Source organism: Saccopteryx leptura, chromosome 6 (assembly GCF_036850995.1).
Source record: "Saccopteryx leptura isolate mSacLep1 chromosome 6, mSacLep1_pri_phased_curated, whole genome shotgun sequence".
NCBI lineage: Eukaryota > Metazoa > Chordata > Mammalia > Chiroptera > Emballonuridae > Saccopteryx > Saccopteryx leptura.
Window position 1 is genome coordinate 76,396,207 of NC_089508.1, and position 18,385 is coordinate 76,414,591.

General features: G+C 46.9%; 3 protein-coding genes across 5 annotated transcripts; 1 reads left to right on the top strand and 2 right to left on the bottom strand.

Moving 5' to 3' along the window:
• Positions 1-2,001: 2,001 nt before the first annotated feature.
• HYPK (huntingtin interacting protein K) lies at positions 2,002-3,796 on the bottom strand. Of its 2 annotated transcripts, XM_066341800.1 has the most exons (4): positions 3,587-3,789; positions 2,682-2,737; positions 2,288-2,339; positions 2,002-2,163 (listed from the first exon to the last, which is right to left on the bottom strand). In XM_066341800.1, the coding sequence occupies exons 1-4, from the start codon at positions 3,746-3,748 to the stop codon at positions 2,068-2,070; spliced, it is 366 nt and encodes a 121-aa protein (XP_066197897.1). In that variant the 5' UTR covers positions 3,749-3,789; the 3' UTR covers positions 2,002-2,067. The 2 variants fall into 2 exon arrangements, with proteins under 2 accessions (XP_066197897.1, XP_066197898.1); XM_066341801.1 differs by lacking the exons at positions 2,002-2,163; positions 2,682-2,737 and having other exon boundaries at positions 2,280-2,339; positions 3,587-3,796.
• A 389-nt stretch (positions 3,797-4,185) lies between these two features.
• On the top strand, positions 4,186-10,093 carry SERINC4 (serine incorporator 4). The gene is given in 21 exon segments (XM_066341468.1): positions 4,186-4,501; positions 4,504-4,538; positions 4,977-5,024; positions 5,026-5,088; positions 5,091-5,164; positions 5,286-5,383; positions 5,386-5,449; positions 6,414-6,493; positions 6,614-6,657; positions 6,660-6,713; positions 6,973-7,148; positions 7,150-7,178; positions 7,672-7,715; positions 7,718-7,764; positions 7,857-7,979; positions 8,355-8,427; positions 8,856-8,910; positions 9,042-9,156; positions 9,158-9,187; positions 9,383-9,509; positions 9,511-10,093. Coding segments are annotated over 21 exon segments (1,515 nt in total). The 5' UTR covers positions 4,186-4,437; the 3' UTR covers positions 9,583-10,093.
• Positions 10,094-10,535: 442 nt separating this feature from the next.
• On the bottom strand, positions 10,536-12,346 carry SERF2 (small EDRK-rich factor 2). 2 transcript variants are annotated; one of them, XM_066341471.1, is made up of 3 exons: positions 12,215-12,346; positions 11,487-11,595; positions 10,536-10,895 (listed from the first exon to the last, which is right to left on the bottom strand). In XM_066341471.1, exons 1-3 carry the CDS (start codon positions 12,333-12,335, stop codon positions 10,610-10,612), a joined length of 516 nt encoding a protein of 171 aa, XP_066197568.1. In that variant the 5' UTR covers positions 12,336-12,346; the 3' UTR covers positions 10,536-10,609. The 2 variants fall into 2 exon arrangements, with proteins under 2 accessions (XP_066197568.1, XP_066197569.1); XM_066341472.1 differs by having other exon boundaries at positions 10,637-10,872; positions 12,215-12,345.
• Positions 12,347-18,385: the final 6,039 nt, after the last annotated feature.

Below are 18,385 nucleotides of genomic sequence, written 5' to 3' on the forward strand. Positions count from 1 at the left end.
TATCCTAGAGCCTGACCTGTGGTGGTGCAGTAGATCAGCTTCAACCTGGAACACTGAGGTCACTGATTCAAAACCCTGGGCTTGCCAAGTCAAGGCACCTACAGGAAGCAACTATGAGTCGATGCTTCCTGCTTCTCTCATTCTCCTGTCTCGCCTCTCTAAAAATCAGTAAGGGCCCTGGCTGGTTGGCTCAGCGGCCTAGTGTGTGGAAGTCCCAGGTTCGATTTCCTGGCCAGGGCGCACAGAAGTGCCCATCTGCTTTTTCACCCTTCTCCCCCTCTTTTCTCTCTCTCCCCCTCACACAGCCAAGGCTCCATGGGAGCAAAGTTGGCCTGGGCGCTGAGGATGGCTCCATGACCTCCGCCTCAGGTTCTAGAATGGCTCCCACAGCCCAAACATCACCTCCTGGTGGGCATGCCAGGTGAATCCCGGGTCAGGGCCATGTAGGAATCTGTCAGTTTGCCGCCCCCACTTCTTTTTTTTTTTTTTTTGTATTTTTCTGAAGCTGGAAACGGGGAGAGACAGTCAGACAGACTCCCGCATGCACCCGACCGGGATCCACCCGGCACGCCCACCAGGGGCGATGCTCTGCCCACCAGGGGGCGACGCTCTGCCCCTCCGGGACATCACTCTGCCGAGACCAGAGCCACTCTAGCGCCTGGGGCAGAGGCCAAGGAGCCATCCCCAGCGCCCGGGCCATCTTTTGCTCCAATGGAGCCTTGGCTGCGGGAGGGGAACAGAGAGACAGAGAGGAAGGAGGGGGGGGGCGGGGGTGGAGAAGCAAATGGGCGCTTCTCCTATGTGCCCTGGCCGGGAATCAAACCCGGGTCCCCCGCACGCCAGGCCGATGCTCTACCACTGAGCCAACCGGCCAGGGCTCCGCCCCCACTTCTCACTTCAAAAAAAGATAAAATCAGTAAGTTAAAACTTAAGAATTATTCTAGAGCTGACCAGGCGGTGGCGCAATGGATAGAGTATCGGACTGGGATGCAGAGGACCCAGGTTCGAGACCCTGAGGGTCACCAACTTGGCGGGCTCATCTGTTTTGAGCAAAGCTCACCAGCTTGGACCCAAGGTCACTGGCTTGAGCAAGGGGTTACTCCGTCTGCTGAAGGCCCATGGTCAAGGCACATATGAGAAAACAATCAATGAACAACTAAAGTGTCGCAACGAAAAACTGATTGATGCTTCTCATCTCTCTCTGTTCCTGTCTGTCCCTATCTATCCCTCTCTCTGCTCTGTCTCTGTTTAAAAAAAAAAAAAAAATTATTCTAGAGCCAAAATGCAAGTAAGAACTTGAAATTCTTTGGGGAACTTGTTTATAGCTATTTGAATGTCTACTCTAAGGCAGGTACTGGCCAAGCTTTTAACATTCACCAGCTCATCAATTCTTATAACAACCTATCAGGTATATCATTTTATAGTTCAGAACACAAAAGCTCAGCAACAGTAACTTTGCCAAAGTTCATCAACTTCTAAATAAAATTTATATCTTCTCCAGGATAGAAAATGAAATGTAAGGTATCAGAGTTGTGGTTCAGAATTCAAATACTAAAATTGATTTCATAAACCAAAACCTTTCCAATTCTATATACAACCTAAACTGGTATCTTCTATTGTTCTTACCATGTTCCTACCTCCAGTACCCAAATTCTATCTCAAAGTGGCTTATGAACTGGACTCGACTTACCATCTATATACACAGTTCCTTTAAGCTATTTATAAGCTACCTTAGAGACATATGCCAGGGGATACAATAACTTTGCTCTAAATGTACCTTGCATGCTGTTGAGTGAGAGCTCGTCTGATGAGTGAGCCTGTCTTGCTACCTAGCATCTGCCTATGAACGTGAGATCCTCTTCTACACTGATCCTTCACATAGGTTCATTAAGGGCTGCAGGCTGTGGTGGGGGGTGGGGGGGAACCATGTAAATTCATGTACTCCAACATGTAAACTTCCCATAATAAAATAGAATATACACTGCACTTGATCCAAGATGGTAAAATAAAAAAAGACATCTTTATTGCAATAAGTTAATCCAGTGAAGAGGTCTGAGAAAGCACAAATCAGTTGGTTAGGGCGATAAGAGCCTCTACCACGTTGCCCATGTGTTCCCTCAAGCTCCGCTCTGCTGCTGCTCGTGAGATCTCCATCTCTGTCATCTGCAGGTAAAGGATCAATGTTATCTAAGCCTCCTCTCCGACAAAAATGTGCCACAAAAACATGCTGACAAATACACAAAGTAACCTCCCCTGCCCACTGACTAGGTTAGGAATCGCTACTCACTATCAGCTCCAAATCTTCCTTCTTGATGGTGACTTTTGCCAGTTCCTTTTCCCTACAAATATTTATTTACATTAGTTCTCATTCTCTAGCTCCACCATAAACTCCCATGAAGGATCATCCCCAGCTGTGCCTTACACATAAATGACTTGATAAACAGTTCAGTGAAATTACAAAAGGATTTCCACCCTTTAAACGGTAACATTCCCTGGTGTTTATGCAGCAGACAGAAAATGTTGCCAGGAAGCCTTTACTTCTAACAAAGTAAAGCTGTAAACCTTAAATCTGAGGGAATTGGTGATAGAGCTGAAGAACGATACAAGGTACAAATGAATACTCATAGCTTTTATTTTTGCTTGGGGGAATGGACTAGTAGGGCTGGCTAAGTAAGGCTTACCGCTCTTGTTTGGCTTTCTGCTCCCGAGAACGTCTGTCTCCAATCACGGACATGGCCTATGGGAAAGACAAATCTAGCTACTACTCTTATCCACAAGTCCTAATACACTGCTCACAAAAATTAGGGGGCCAGGGAATGTGCAGATACTCTAGTACCTTCAGCCTTTTGTACAGTGAATTTTCACCAATGAAATAAAAGTTGGTTTTGCATCTCATTTGCATAATTGAACTTACTTTCACCTGTCCTTTACTTTTCTGATGTTGTTCAATAAAATAAAATAAAAAAATCAGCTTGACCAGGCGGTGGCCGCAGTGGATAGAGCATCGGTCTGGGATGTGGAAGGACCCAGGTTGGAGACCCCGAGGTCACCAGCTTGAGCACGGGCTCATCTGGTTTCAGCAAAAGTTCACCAGCTTGGACACAAGGTCGCTGGCTCGAGCAAGGGGTCACTCCATCTGCTGAAGGCCCGCGGTCAAGACACATATGAGAAAGCAATCAATGAACAACTAAGGTGTCACAATGAAAAACTGATGATTGATGCTTCTCATCTCTCCGTTCCTGTCTGTCTGTCCCTATCTATCCCTCTCTGACTCTGTCTCTGTAAAAAAAAAAAAAAAAATCAAATGCTTTTTTTAATCGCTTTATATTCATTTTGAAACATCCCCTACTTTTTGTGAGCAGTATATAAAAAGCCATTCATAAGCGAGGCAGGTGTGTACACGACGACGAGTGTATCAGGAACCAAAGTCTTTTCACAAGCCGCAGGCCCCCGTGATGGTTCGGTTTCCCTCTTGCCTCCTCCCACCATCGGGATCAGGACCCCGTTCTGGATACGGCTTTCTAATTACACCCTCCGAGCCCTCTCTGCTCTCAGCCTGACTAAACACGCTCCGGGCCAACCTCACCGTCTCCAGATTGGAACTCTGGATTTCCTTCTCCTCCGCATAGTCGGTGACTCTCTCCAGGTCCGCGGCACCACTGTCATGCTTTCGTGGCTTCTCAGGAGGCCGCTCTGGACCGCTGGTCTCTGTCTCCAACTCCAGTTCCACGTCCCCCTCGGTAGCCATATTAGTCCCGCCGCACCACCTCCGCCCCACCCCATAACTTCCGCTAATGCTCCACAACTTCCGGTAATACGCTACAACATCCGCCCGCCCGTAGAGGAGGAAGTGGAGCTGTCCCTGGGCCACGCCTTTATTAATTCTCTAGTTCTAGAATTTAGAAGCTTCAGCGAGGAATGGTTTCGCCAGACTTCCTTTCAGACTTGTAAACTGTTGTTTTCTGCAAGGCCCTTTCCGAGACCTAGCCAGTCACCACTCCAGACCTTCCCAACAACACATCCTTCCCTTTTCTGTTACCTGTATCCTCCCACCATCATCCTCCCACAACACACACACACACAGTTCTATTCAGCCACCATAGATGGTGTCTAATCCTAAACCAATTAAGAATGCTAATCCACAGGAGGCCACAAATGCTAACTGCTCTCTAATCTGAGAACAGCCTGAGTGGCCTAAAAGCCCTTGAGAAAAAGTAGTTTTACACTGTACAGGGATTTTTGCATTTTTACAGGGTTGTTTGCATTTACCACATCCTGGGGTCAGTGTTCTTTTCCTGATATTCCTCCCCATTCTGCCTTAGATTTGATGACCAGCCCCAGCACAGCGGCAGTCCAATGGGCTGAGGACAAAAAAGAGCTGCTATTTTCACATCTACCTTCCATCTGTTGGATTTAGGCCTAATCCCTGGGACAAGGATGATGGGTGTAAAGGCCGTCGCAGGCCCCAGCACCTCCCTCAACCTGGCACAGAAACGCAGCGAGTCAGCAGTGTCATAGTGAATCCTGCCTTCTATCCGGTGAGAGGGTACGTGGGCAGGGCTTGGGAGCTCCCTAGACAAGTGCTATCTGAAAAAGTGTAGGGGAATGATGGCTGAAGCTGGGTAGAAAAACACATGGGAGCCAAGATGATAGGCCTTCCTTCCTCCTCTGAGTCCCTTCTTTGCCTCTAAGACTACTAATCATTAAACCTCTCCTCCCATGTTCCCAGTACCAAATGTTTAGGTCTAGGAAAAGGTTAGAAGCCAGGTGTAATTTAGGCTTTTAGGAAGGTCTGCTAGAGCCTATGATGAAAGCTCTACTTGATATCAGTGGAAGGCAATCCTCAATAGTTTGGAAGAAAAGGGAAGGGGAAATTTTGGAACTCAGTCTCATGGTTTAATCTCACACATTCGTTAATGTTAACACTATCCTCAGCAAATCTCTATCTTGCTGCCATGCATCTGCTCTACCCCCAGGTGTCCTGCTGCAGGTCTGTTTCCTGCACCTGCTGCTGCCATTCTAGGATGGCCTCATGTCACAGAGGTCACTAGTAGCTGCTTGTTCTACATCCTCCTCCATGTAGGGGCCGGGTCTCAGCAGTCTGCTGCCTTCTGCTGTCAAAAACAATAGTGGTTCGAGTCGGGGGCAAGGCACATGGGGTTAAGTGTGAGGGCGTTGGATTGCACTCACAGGAGATTCAGATTGGGGCCCTTGGACGAATGAGTGGAATATCCATGAGAAGTAGGTACCTCTGTATGTATAACTTGCCCTCCCTCCAAATCCAGATGCCTTGGGGTTGTGTGCCTGTTTGTTTACTCTTACTGCCCAATGCTATGTGACTCTGGGTCTGTATACTGATTTTGTGCAGGAACCACCACCTTCCACTGCAGGATATACTGCTGTTCCACCTCCACTCCCTTACCAGCCCATAGCACAGCTGTATAAGTTTGTGTGTACTTGTTTGGGTGGGGAGAGGATAGGGAGGGAAGTAGACATAAGCTTAAAGGAAATTCCAAGATGAAATAATACCACAGTAAAAAGACAGAAAACAGGTTTAAGTCCCTGCTTCTGATGTACTTGCTATGTAACCGTGAGCCACACATTTATCTTCTTTAAACTTCTAGTTTCTTTTCGTGTGTGTGTGTGTGTGTGTGTGTGTGTGTGTGTGTGTGTGTGACAGAGAGAGGGACAGATAGGGACAGGAAGGGAGAGAGATGAGAAGCATCAATTCTTCGTTGTGGCACCTTAGTTGTTGATTGCTTTCTCATATGTGCCTTGACCAGGGGGCTACAGCAGACCGAGTGACCTCTTGCTCAAGTCAGCGACCCTGCACTCAAGCTGGTGAGCCTTGCACAAACCAGATGAGCCCGTGCTCAAGCCAGCAACCTTGGGGTTTCGAACCTGGGTCCTCAGTGTCCCAGTCCGACTCTCTATCCACTGGCACCACGGCCTTGGTCAGGCTTTTTTTTTTTTTTTAATTTTATTTAATTATTTTAGAGAGGCAAGAGAGAGAGGGCAGAGGAAGGAGCAGAGAGCATGAACTCTCATATGTGCCTTGACCAGGCAAGCACAGGGTTTCAAACCTGCGACCTCAGCATTCCAGGTTGACACTTGATCCACTGCACCACCACAGGTCAGGTCTGAACTTCTAGTTTCTAAAATGAAGGTAACGGTGGGTCATAGGCAAACCTTACTATCAATAGTAAAATGCTGTTCTGATGTTCTTTAGGTATGAGAGAATTTGAAATAAGCTGTGGTGAGCCTGTTTCCAGCCCCTTTCACAGCAGACTGGTTCCTCATTTCCTATACTTAGTTGTCTCTTTTCCTCTTCCTATAGTCTTGCTTGCCTCCATAAGCACTGTTCCTTCTCCTTTGCCTTTTCTTGAGTCTGGTTTTCTTTCCCTGCTAACCAGCTTCTGGCTACTCAAGTTGCTGTTCCTCCTAGGTCTCTGTGCTGTTGCCTTCTGCATCCCTGATGAGCATCACTTCCCAGGTACCTTCCATCTCACATCCTGATCAGTAGGCTAAAAGTTTTTTATGAAAAGGGAGGATAGGAAGAGGACCAAGAGTAATATGATCAACTACATTTTCCCACCAGTGCCCCCACTTGCAGCCTAGCATTACATTGGTATCTGTGGAGGCTTCACATTCATCCTGTGAATGTGAAGGATAAGATTATCACAGCCTTTGCTCATTCCTGGAATAAGAACTGGTACAGAACACGTAACTCTAAAAACTCTTCCTGGGAATGTTGTCTACATTAGTCGACTTAGTGGGCTTGGGCAAAGGACATGACAGGTCAGTGATCCCATAACTTCCCACTGAACGGTATCAAAAATGCTCAGGAATCTGAGCTCTAAATTTAATAACTGTGGGCCAGGTGAGATAGGTAGTCATAGTACTCTTCTAGGAGAAGGGAATAGTTGATAATGGGTAAAAAGAGTTGGGAGCCCCAAGCCATTGCCCACCTCCCACTTAAGTGCATCCCAAGACTGCCATTGGTTCCTAGCCATGCTGCTGGCCACCCTAGGATTCTATAGTGTGGCAGGTGTGGCAGCACTGTTCCTGTTCCGTCACTGCATGCACCCAGCTGGCTGCCTGGTCAACAAGATGCTTAGTCTGCACCTTTGTTTTTGTGGCCTCCTATCCTGTCTCCATTGCTACTTGCATCAAATTCAGTGGGGCCTGACCACACGGTGGCGCAGAGAATAGAGCATCGGACTAGGATGCTGAGGACCCAGGTTCGAGACCCCAAGGTCACCAGCTTGAGTGCGGGCTCATCTGGTTTGAGCAAAGCTCACCAGTTTGGACCCAAGGTCGCTGGCTCAAGCAAGGGGTTGCTCGGTCTGCTGAAGGCCCATGGTCAAGGCACATATGAGAAAGCAATCAATGAACTAAGGTGTCAGAAACAAAAAACTGATGATTGATGCTTCTCATCTCTCTGTCTATCCCTATCTATCCCTCTGTCCCTGTATAAAAAAAAAAATTCAGTGTGTACATGCCTTGGAAAATTCCATATTTGGGGGACCTTTAATATAACAAATTTCATTAATTTCTCTCATCTAGATTCTCTGCCTCCCCCAAAGGGTGGGGAAACAGAAGTGTGGGTGGGGTAAGAGTGGAGGAAGTTACTACCCAATGGACTAAAGCAATGATCACCATTCTTCCCAGAGCAACCCCATTCTTGCCTTCTACAAGCCTCCATCAACAGCTGTTATATATCATGTACCTGACCTTCTCTGCACTGTCCAGCAGACCTCCAGAGTGGTATTATCAGGACCTGCATTCCCCATGCCAAAACTGTATTTTGCTCCTGCCAAATACCTTTTTCTTACTTTTCTTTTACCCCTTTTCAGTAATCCTTCAAGGACAGAATCTCTGTGCCTGCCTGGCCTGAGTAAAATAGAACCCCAAACACCAGATGCTTCTCTGGCAGTGTTGAGTGCTGGAATTGTGTATGCTTGTGTGCTTTTTGCTTGGTGCATAAGTGTCAAGGACAGAGGTGTGAGAGAAGGGAGAATGCCCAGGACAGAAAGGTATGGTCAGATTGTCTGGGGCCGTGTTTATTAAACTTTAAAGCAAGAGAAAAGCTCCCCATGAACAGAAATAATTTCTAAAAATAGAACTTGTCAGATGATCTGTATGAGAAGGGGGTAGAGGGAATGACTTGACAATTAAAAATATGTGCAAAGATTTTAGGGCCCTCATATAAAGATTTCTAAATCTTTGAGGGAAAAGAGGTTTCAGGAACATAATACCCTCCTGAGAGTTACCAATATGGACCAACTGGCAGTAGATGCCCTCAGACAATCCCTATTTGACTGAACCTGCTTGAAAACTGTACTCTTTCTCAGCAATGAGGCTTCCTATCTGGCTGAACTATTTGGACCCTTATGGATCGTCACGGTTTATAGTTATGAGTTCCAGGCGAGAATGGAGCTTAATATCCCCAATGCCCCTCCCTCCTCACATACAGACAGACACACACACACCCTACCAACCTCTACCCAGAAAGCTCAGATTCTAGCTGCTATTACCTTTTATTGAGTACCCACAATGTGCTAGGCACTGTGCTACTTTACATACATAATCTCATTTAATGTAATCCTCACAACAACCCTGTGAGGTAGGTATTTGCTCCATTTTACAAATGGAGAAATTGAGGCACAAATTAAACATTTTATCAAAATCCCCACAGCCAGTTATATGCTGAAGCTAGCATTTGAACCCAGGTGTGCCTTTACTTCTTATATCAGGTTAATCTTTTAGGAAAAAAAGGAAATTCCCTATATTAAATTAATACCTTCACATTCTTTTCAAAATCATTCCAAAACATGCTGCCTTTTGTTTTACAGAAGCTCTCACTGTGTTTCTGTTGCCCTGAAACAGTGGAGCCAGAAGAAGGTGAGTGTCAAGTAAGGATTAAAGGTGGATTTCTGCAGTGCCAAAGAGCCCTTAAGCACCTTCACAAAAGCAGCTGGGGGAGAGGAGGGAAGAGATGTTTAGCAGCACTGTGTCCAGCAGCCCCTCCCTCTCTTCAGTGTTAAAAACTGCCAGGCCAGCCAACCAGGAGATCTCTCCAGCTCCTCCATTGCAAGCCCAGCAACTTTCCTACAGCTATTCTGCCTTCCACTTCATTTTCTTCCTTCCATCACTCTGTCATGGTTACCCTTACCAACTGGTTCAGGTAGGATGGAGGTAGGCCTGGGAAACTCTGCTGAAAACCTGACTATTTTATGAAAGAGCAATTCAAGACCAGTCCTGAGGGTTCCCAGGAGACACACATGGGTCTGGCATAATCTTGTGGGAAGGTAGGACAGGTCTTAATGCTAAGGCCCTGCATATTAACCACAAACTCGAACCACAGACTTTGGTTCCACAGCTGTAAGGGAGCAGAACTGGAAAAGACCTTCACTCAGGGTAGCTGGGCTACCTTATGAGTCAAGGTTGCCTCTTGCTAAGCACGTGCACTTCTCTATCTGGGGCTGCTACTGGCACCACTCTGTTGGTGGTGCCACCCAGAACCCCAAGCCTCCTTCCATCTTCAGGCCACACTGCCATCACATCAGCACTGCCAGTTAACATCCAGTCTAGATAGTTTTAACAAGACTAGGGTTCCCCTGAGGCTGTACTCAGTCTTGGTTCAGGGGAGCTGTACAGCCCAGCAGATACCTCAAAGAAAATGGGCAGTTACTGTGCTTAGGTTGAACTCAACACTATGTCTGAATTGGAGGAAGTGGCCATATATACCCTAATGCCCTGGGCTAGTATCTGACTCACTAGAGCTACCGTTAAGTCTTCACCCCAATTCAAAAGCCTAATTCCCAAGTCAGCAGCTCAGGAACCACTGCTGATCCTAGCAGTGTGACACCAGCCCTTTCCTGGCTCTCATGGTGGAGATGAGGGCAGGGAACAACCAACAGGCACCAAAGACTTACTTGTCTCTACCCTTGGAGATACAAAGAAACATAAGCAGTTCAGCCCTGGACACAGTGATCTAAGAAGCCCAGAGCCCCAGAACAAACCAGAACACAGGAAGAAAGGAATACAGAGACTACCCTAGGTTTTAATCCTGATCTTGAAGTCAAAGGAAGTGGGAAGACAAAAACCACTACCACTCCATAAGGAATGAAAGAAGAGAATGTGAAAGCAGCTGACTGTGGGAAGTAAGTGAGCAGCAGGATTTTGAGGCCAACTTTCAAAAAGGCAAACAAACGAGGAAGACAGGCATAAACTTGGGTCTTGGAGCCTTCCTTCTTAGTCCCTGAACTCCATCCTTTGGATGGTGTTTTAAGGTTTGGACAGGGGACAAAAATCACAGAAAAGTCCCAATGGTTCTTAGAGGATTCCTCTATCACACACCCAAAGTACTTGTCTGCTTGTTGTAATATAATAAAGGATGTTTCTGTGATGTTTCACTTAGGCTATATAGCCACAACCCTTTACAGTCTAAAGTTCTCTCCCTTTTTGTGGGAAAAGGCAGCCATTCCTCCATCCCCATCCCCCCAAATCCCCAGTCAAACCAGGCGCTCAAGGAATTACAAAGCTACTTTTAATACTTTGGGGTGAGCCCCACAGGAATAAAAAACACTGGGATGGGGTAACCCCCTCACCCCCAGGAGTGGCCCAGGGGGAGAGAGGCTACCTGAGGGGAAGGAAGCACAAAAGGGACCCGCTGCAGACTCAGGGCAAAGGGAATGCCATCGGTGCTGGGACCTGTGAGCACTACAGGAGGAAACGCGAGCGTGGTGGGACTGGCTCCAGGCACACAGGCGAAGGGTAAGAGGGTTGGACACGAAGCCACAAAGCTACTTGGGTTCCTCCTTCTTCTCGTTTGCCTTTTTCTGCTTCTGCTGCATGATCTCCGAGTCCCTGGGGGTAGAGATGATGGGGCACTGGGAGGTACCAGAGGGCAAAAAGGACAAAATGCAGGGGGATGAAGGGCACAAAGGATAAGATGGAAGTGGATGGTACAAAATTCAGCTTGTGGCTGCTGTATCCCCACCCTAGGAGGATCAAAGGAAGAGAGCTGAGGCTCAAAAAAGGCAATCAGCCTCTGTCTGGCTGTTGCCCAAGGGGTCAGAAGTCTGGCCACACAAGGCTATTCTGTACTAAGTACCACACCCAGCAACACCAGTGAAAGGGTTGGGAGAAATGAGGAGAAACCAACAGCAAGGAGGGCCAAAAGTACAGGGCTGTCATAATCACTAATGCATTTGAAATGTGACTTCCTGCCCTTTGCTTTAAGGTCGACCCAGGGGCACTCAGAAATCAGACCTAGGGCAGGCACCCGCCCAATCCCTTCCTGTAAAGCAGTGAGCTAACAATTTGGAGCGTGGGGAGGAAATAAAACCCTAGAGAAAGCAATACACTCAGCCCCTCAAGACTATGTCAGATGTAAGCCCTGAGGTAGCTCTCTTTCCTGATACAACCCTTAGTCTAACCCAAGTCTCACCTCTCTCCTCCCCTCCCCTCCCAGGGGCTACCTCTGCTTGCGGGCAGCAGCAGAAAGCCCGTCATCTCGGCGCTTTCCCTTAACCGAGTCGCTCTGCTTTTTCATATTCTTCTGGCGGGCGAGCTCACGCTGGTTACCGCCTAAAGAAAGAAGGTAAAAGGTGAGACGCGGGGGCCTTTCTGGCTGCACACCGACGACCCTCTACCCTCACCCGGACACCAGTAGGGTCCAAGACTTCATTTCCCCGGGCACGACACCGGCCCGTTTCGGGGCTAGACTGACCGGAGGCAAGGGGTGGAGGGGAACGAGCTGCCGCCACAGGGCAGGGCAAACTGAGGAGTGGAGGAAAAGACGGCCCCGAGGAGCCTGTTAGAAGCGTGTTTCGCGTTCCGGTGAGGCGTGGGGGCCCAAACAGGTGGTGGTGTATGTGTGAACCGTTTGGGTCTCCGTGGGGGGTGGGTTAAGGTTTGGAGTAAGGGGTTCTGAGCCTTTCATCCAGACGCAGGGCTTCTCTCCACACCGTGGAAGGTCGGGGAGGGTCTTTGCCTAACCGGTGGTTTGGGGTGGGAGACGAGTGTTTCTCAAGAAGTGGCGGTGGGCAAAGGGCCGATTTCCGGGCTTCGAGTGTGAGGGTCGCTAAAGAGCGCTCGCAGAAAAAGGCCTCGCTGGGGAAGCCAAGGAGAGAACAATGCGGGGATAAAACAGTCCTGTTTAGGGTGGACAGGGGGAAAAGGGCAAGAGAGAAGCCTCAATGCTCACGGGTCATGGCGACGGCAGCGGCTCCGGCCTGCCTCCGTTTCGTCCCCTCGTTCACTCCGACGTTACACGCCCCGCCCCTTTCTCTCAGCGTAACGAAGTCGTTCTTTCCACCCCGCCCCATCGCGCTCGGGCGCCGGCTCCCATTGGGCAGGAACAAACACGTGGGCGCGCGGGCCACGCTGGAGCCTGGGCGGGTGAGGGCGGAGGTTCGCAAGCCTAGCGCGCTGAGTGGGGCGGGCCTTCCCGAGCGCAGCTTTGGGCCGGGCGGGGAGAGTGTGGGCGGGGTCATGTGGGCAGGGTGAGGGTAGAGAGGCGCGGCGGCGATGTGGCGCTTGGGCGGACTCGAGCATGTGATCTAGCAGAGTGACCTCATGCGGGGACGGTTTGGGACACTGGCAAACTCTCCCAGAGGAAACGTATACTGGAAGATGGAGGGCGGGGCTTTGCCGGGGAGTGGGTGGGGGCTAAATGGTCCAGCCAGTTCTGTGTTATTAGGTCTCTGGGAATCTATTTAGACACTTCAGTTGTCCACAGAGGTAAAATCATGTATAAACTAAGGTGATCAACTTTTTTACAATGAAAAGGAAGACAAAGATAAATTGAAGAAAACAATATAGTAAATAAAGAAACACTTTATTCATTGCAACAATACACTATAATATTAAGGTGACCAACATTTTTACAATGAAAAGGACAAAAATAAGTTGAAGAAAGCAGTATTGTAAATAAAAGAAACTTTTATTCATTGCAACAATAATACACTATAACTGCATAATAAAAACATTTGTAATATTTTATATTGTAAGTATGCTTACATGCCTATTAATTTTTAATAATAATTGTAAGAAAAATACTCATTTAGTAAAACTAAATATCAAACAAAACCACTAATTGGAGTGATATTCGGGTGTATTTATCATTTTCTAATTAAAAAACGTCTGTTTTATGCAACTATCTAATCAAAATGAGTTATTAATAGATATGGTTTGAGGTTAGGTTTCCACTTTAAAACTCAAATTTCGGAAAAATACTTGTAAATAAAATTATACATATTTGGACATTATTAAATAGATAATGAATTAATAAATGTGAATTGTGCTTACCTGTCTATAATTGAATATTCACTGAGAAAGAAAGAATCGTGAGTCTACAATGTCGTATGTGCCCTGTCATGTTTCAGTAAGAAGTACACAAAGTCATTTGCGTGCTTGGTATATCACATGCTCTCTCAAGGTATCCCATGTGAATCTCATGCGTCTCATAATCGCGTCTCACTGCACTGTACTGATCCTTGACAAATCGTCATGTCAAATACAAAAATGTCAAATCACATGCAATGGATTAACTCTGCATCGGTCAAATATGGACATTTACAGATTAGTCTTCCAATATCAAAAAGGAGGATGTAAGAGGACACTTTTCGAGGGAGGATGGTACTTGCAAAAGAAGGACTGTCCTCCCTAAAGGAGGACAATTGGTCACCTTAGAAACGCAACTTCAGAAACCCCCTTTTAATTACATTGTCCCCCACTCCAAACTCCTCTAAATGCAGAAATTCGCAGACACATCCTGTATCTCCTAAAACTGGTGCTGTCCATTTCCTCACAGAAATTTTAAACATGATGCAATGGCTTTAAAGTGTAGCCTGACCTGTGGTGGTGCAGTGGATAAGGTGTCAACCTGGATTGCTGAGGTTGCTGGTTCAAGACCCCTGCCTTGCGGGTCAAGGCATATACCAGAAGCAAATATGAGTTGGTGCTTCCTGTTCCTCCTTCTCCCTGACTTTATCTCTCTCTCTCTCTCTCTCTCTCTCTTCTCTATAAATCAACAGCATACAATCTTAAAAAAAAGAAAAAGAGAAAGGAAAAAAGGAACTGTTGGAGAACTGCCTCCCCCCAAATCACAGACTATGGAGTTGGAATGGAAACTAAGAGATTGGGAAATGCACATATGTCTGTTTCCCCACCGTACTGTCTACACCAGACACACTAGGTTTTTAATAGGCAGTTGAATAGGGTATGAAGCTTAAGTTTCCCACTAAACTCACTCTCATTCCTAGTTCCATTAATCTATCTACAGAACTCTCCACCAGCCCTGAGGAATTCATTGCTTAAAGAAGAAGTGCTTAGGAAACAACACCGGAAAGAACTGTTGTGAATTTTGTGATTCTGTCCAACTAGTTCCCATAGCACAGGGGTCGGAAACCTTTATGGCTGAGAGAGCCATGAACGCCACATATTTTAAAATGTAATTCCATGAGAGCCATACAATATGTTTAACACTAAATACAAGTAAATGTGTGCATTTTAGGTAAGACCAACACTTTTAAAGTACAATAAGTCTCTGAATTCTTTTTAATAACGTTGTTATGCTGTTGCTAACCAACGATGAATAAAGTACTTCTTACCATTAATGCGACTTCTGGTGCTGCATGGTTTGGAGGATGGCTTTGTAGTCTGGTTGATACGTGGTGAGGTTAAGCTTCATGCAGGCGTTGAGACTTCCATCCATTAAACGTGATCGTAGGTTGGTCTTAATGTTCTTTAGATGTGAGAAAGACTGCTCACATGCATACTTAGAGCCAAACATTGTCAGTACAGCAATACTCACACGCTGCAGTGTGTGGTATGTGACGGAAGCGTGTTCCAAGTTTTGACAATCAGCTGGTCCGCGGGTTGAAGTTTTTTCATTTCTCCCCACTAGTGTTTGCTCGCCAACTCTGCTTGCTGTCATGCAAGTCTTTCCAAATCTTCATTCAGTGACTTAACTTATTCACCCACATGTCTGAGGCCTTCAGGTCAGCAGCTTGTAGCTCAAAATCTCTGACGGAGACATCGGGGATGTAACTCAGGTCGGCACTGTCCACCGCACACTCGTGTGGATGGGTGATGAACTTAAAAAGACAAGCGCTCTCACAAAATTCTCCAAAGCGCACTTTGAATGACTGCATGAGATTCAATGTGAAGCCCACTAGCTGCTGGAGATCAAGATGTTGCGCAGGGTCACTTGCTGTGCATACATCTTTAAACTCTTCCAGTTTTTCAAAGTGTAGTAAATGACCTGTTTCAATGTCAGTGATGAAGAGTGCCAGCTTGTTTTCAAATGCAAACACTGCTTGTTGAAGGCATAAGACTGTATTTCCAATGCCTTGCATTTTCACATTGAGCCGGTTCAGATGTTCAATCATGTCCATGAGATAGTAGAACTTCAGGAGCCACTCAATGTTAGCTAACTCAGGATGCTCAACCTTTTTCATTTCAAGAAAAGTCCGGATTTCGCTCAGCCAAGCCGTGAAACGGCAGAGCCCCTTACCTCTTGACAACCAATGCACATTGCTGTGCAGAAGCAGACCAGGATAATTATTCCCAACCTCATCCAGCAGTGTTTTAAACTGGTGATCATTTAAAGCTCGGGCAACAATAAAGTTGACCAACCGAATGAGCGACATCACCTCACCAAGCTGCTCGCCACACATCTGAGCACAAAGCGCCTCCTGATGTAGGATGCAGTAAAAACTTAGGATGGGTATCTTTTCATGTTCACAAAGAAGCGCTACGAATCCTGTTTTTCCCCACCATGCATGGAGCACCATCAGTACACACCGAAATAAGTTTATCCATTGGTAGATTTTTTTCTTTAGCGAACTCAGTGAAAGACTTGAATAAATCCTCCCCTCTTGTTGTCTCTTTCATAGGCAAAACAGCAAGACTTTCCTCACATAGTGTGTCACCAACAGCATACCTTGCAATCATGCTGAACTGAGATAAATGGCTTACATCTGTTGACTCATCCAAAGCGAGAGAAAAGAATAGTGCTGCATTTATGTCCTTCACTTGTGTTGCCTCTATTTGATTTGCCATCATGAAGGTACGATCGTGAACAGTTCTTGCCAACAGAGGCATGTCTTTTATTCATTTGATTACCTTGTCTTTATCCGAAAAGTCGTCAAAAAGTTCATTGGCAACATCAAGCATGAATGTTTTGGCATACTCCCCATCTGTGAATGGCTTTCTGTTTCTCACAGTTGCTAAAGCACCAGCAAAGCTAACCGAATTCCAGTCACCTTGTTGGGTCCAAACACGGAGTTGCTGCTGACTAGCTTGCACTCCACACAGTAGCTCTTGACATGCTTTCTTCCTGCTGTCCCCCACTGGATATTTCGATGCAAATATAGTATGGTGTGTGTTGAAGTGCCACTTTATATTTGACTGTTTCATCGATGCAATTTTATCATTGCATATTAGACATACTGCAGAACCTGCTCTCTCCACAAAGGCAAATTCCTCTGTCCATTCCTGCTGAAAAGTACAATACTCCTCATCTTTTTTTCTTTTAGCATCTTCTTCATCAAAAGGGTTTCTGCAGGATGTGAGGGCGATCTGGCTGCGACATCTGTCACCCCATTGATCGCCAGGGTTGATTCGGCTGATCTGGCTGGCTAGTCGGGTGTCCCCTTCCTCCCTCACCGCTCCATGTGCATCCCTCCCGAAGCTGCGTTCTCGGTCGAAGAGGACGACCTTCCCCGCTAGAGGAGAGGACCGTTCTTCAGTCAAGGGTATACGAGTAGCTGCGCTCCCCTGCTAGAACCTCCAAACAAGTCTCAAAAGGGTTTCTGCAGCTCTGGCCGGTTGGCTCAGTGGTAGAGTGTTGGCCTGGCGTGCAGGAGTCCCAGGTTCGATTCCCAGCCAGGGCACACAGGAGAAGTGCCCATCTGCTTCTCCACCCCTCCCCCTCTCCTTCCTCTCTGTCTCTCTCTTCCCCTCCTGCAGCCAAGGCTCCATTGGAGCAAAGGATGGCTTCATGGCCTCTGCCTCAGGTGCTAGAATGGCTCTGGTTGCAACAGAGGGAGGCCCCAGATGGACAGAGCATCACCCCCTGGTGGGCATGCCAGGTGGATCCCAGTCAGGCGCATGTGGGAATCTGTCTGACTGCCTCCCCGTTTCCAGCTTCGGAACAAAAAAAAAAGGGTTTCTGCAACTAGATAGCTGACTACTTGATTAAAAGGAGGGAAGTTTACTTCCTGACTTCACAGCGACCCATGTACATTACACATTATCCAATAAAAATTTGGTGCTGTCTCAGAGGACATCTGTGATTGGCTCCAGCCACCCACAACCATAAACATGAGTGGCAGGAAATGAATGGATTGTAATACATGAGAATGTTTTATATTTTTATTTATTTTTTTATTAAAGATTTGTCTGCGAGCCAGATGCAGCCATCAAAAGAGCCACATCTGGCTCACAAGCCATAGGTTCCCAACCCCTGCCATAGCAGAAGCCACTTGAGGCTGCAACTTCAAACTGGCTTCTCCCTCAACATAGAGCTGATGGGAAGGCAATAAACCTCAGTTAGTGCCATCCTGATAATTTTTGCCATAGTTAAATATCACTTGAACTATTACTTAACTTTTTTCTGTATCAGTCTTTTTTTTTTTTTTTTTTACAGAGACAGAGAGAGAGTCAGAGAGAGGGATAGATAGGGACAGACAGACAGGAACAGAGAGAGATGAGAAGCATCAATCATCAGTTTTTCGTTGCGACACCTTAGTTGTTCATTGATTGCTTTCTCATATGTGCCTTGACCACGGGCCTTCAGCAGACCGAGTAACCCCTTGCTCGAGCCAGCGACCTCAGGTCCAAGCTGGTGAGCTTTGTTCAAACCAGATGAGCCAGCGCTCAAGCTGGCAACCTCGGGGTCTTGAACCTGGGTCCTCCGCATCCCAGTCCGACGCTCAATCCACTGCGCCACCACCTGGTCAGGCTGTATCAGTCTTAAATAAAAGATGCAACTGGCCCCTGGCCAGTTGACTCAGCAGTAGAGCATCGGCCCAGTGTGTGGAAGTCCCAGGTTCGATTTCCGGTCAGGACATACAGGAGAAGCGACCATCTGCTTCTTTACCCTTCCCCCTTTTTTTTCTCTCTCCTTCCCACCCACAGCCATGGCTCATATGGTTTGAGCAAGTTGGCCCTGGGTGCTGAGGATGGCTCCATGGAATTGCCTCAGGTGCTAAAAAATAGCTCAGTTGCCGTGCAACAGAGCAGTGACCCCATATGGGCAGAGCATCACTCAGTAGGGGGCTTGCTGGTCAGGACGCATGCAGTTGTCTCTCTGCCTCTTACCCTCTCACTTAATTTTTTAAAAAAAGATATAATTCAAACATCATATTTC

Excerpts from the sequence above, each read along its gene's own strand:
- HYPK (XM_066341800.1), bottom strand. The coding sequence starts at position 3,748 with ATGGCTACCGAGGGGGACGTGGAACTGGAGTTGGAGACAGAGACCAGC. Across the intron at positions 2,738-3,586 it reads AGAGTTCCAATCTGGAGACG|GCCATGTCCGTGATTGGAGA; the intron begins GTGAGGTTGGCC and ends TCTTTCCCATAG. Across the intron at positions 2,164-2,287 it reads AGGAAGATTTGGAGCTGATA|ATGACAGAGATGGAGATCTC; the intron begins GTGAGTAGCGAT and ends CTTTACCTGCAG.
- SERF2 (XM_066341471.1), bottom strand. The coding sequence starts at position 12,335 with ATGGGGCGGGGTGGAAAGAACGACTTCGTTACGCTGAGAGAAAGGGGC. Across the intron at positions 11,596-12,214 it reads CGCTGCCGTCGCCATGACCC|GCGGTAACCAGCGTGAGCTC; the intron begins GTGAGCATTGAG and ends TTCTTTCTTTAG. Across the intron at positions 10,896-11,486 it reads GCTGCTGCCCGCAAGCAGAG|TGCCCCATCATCTCTACCCC; the intron begins GTAGCCCCTGGG and ends GGTACCTCCCAG.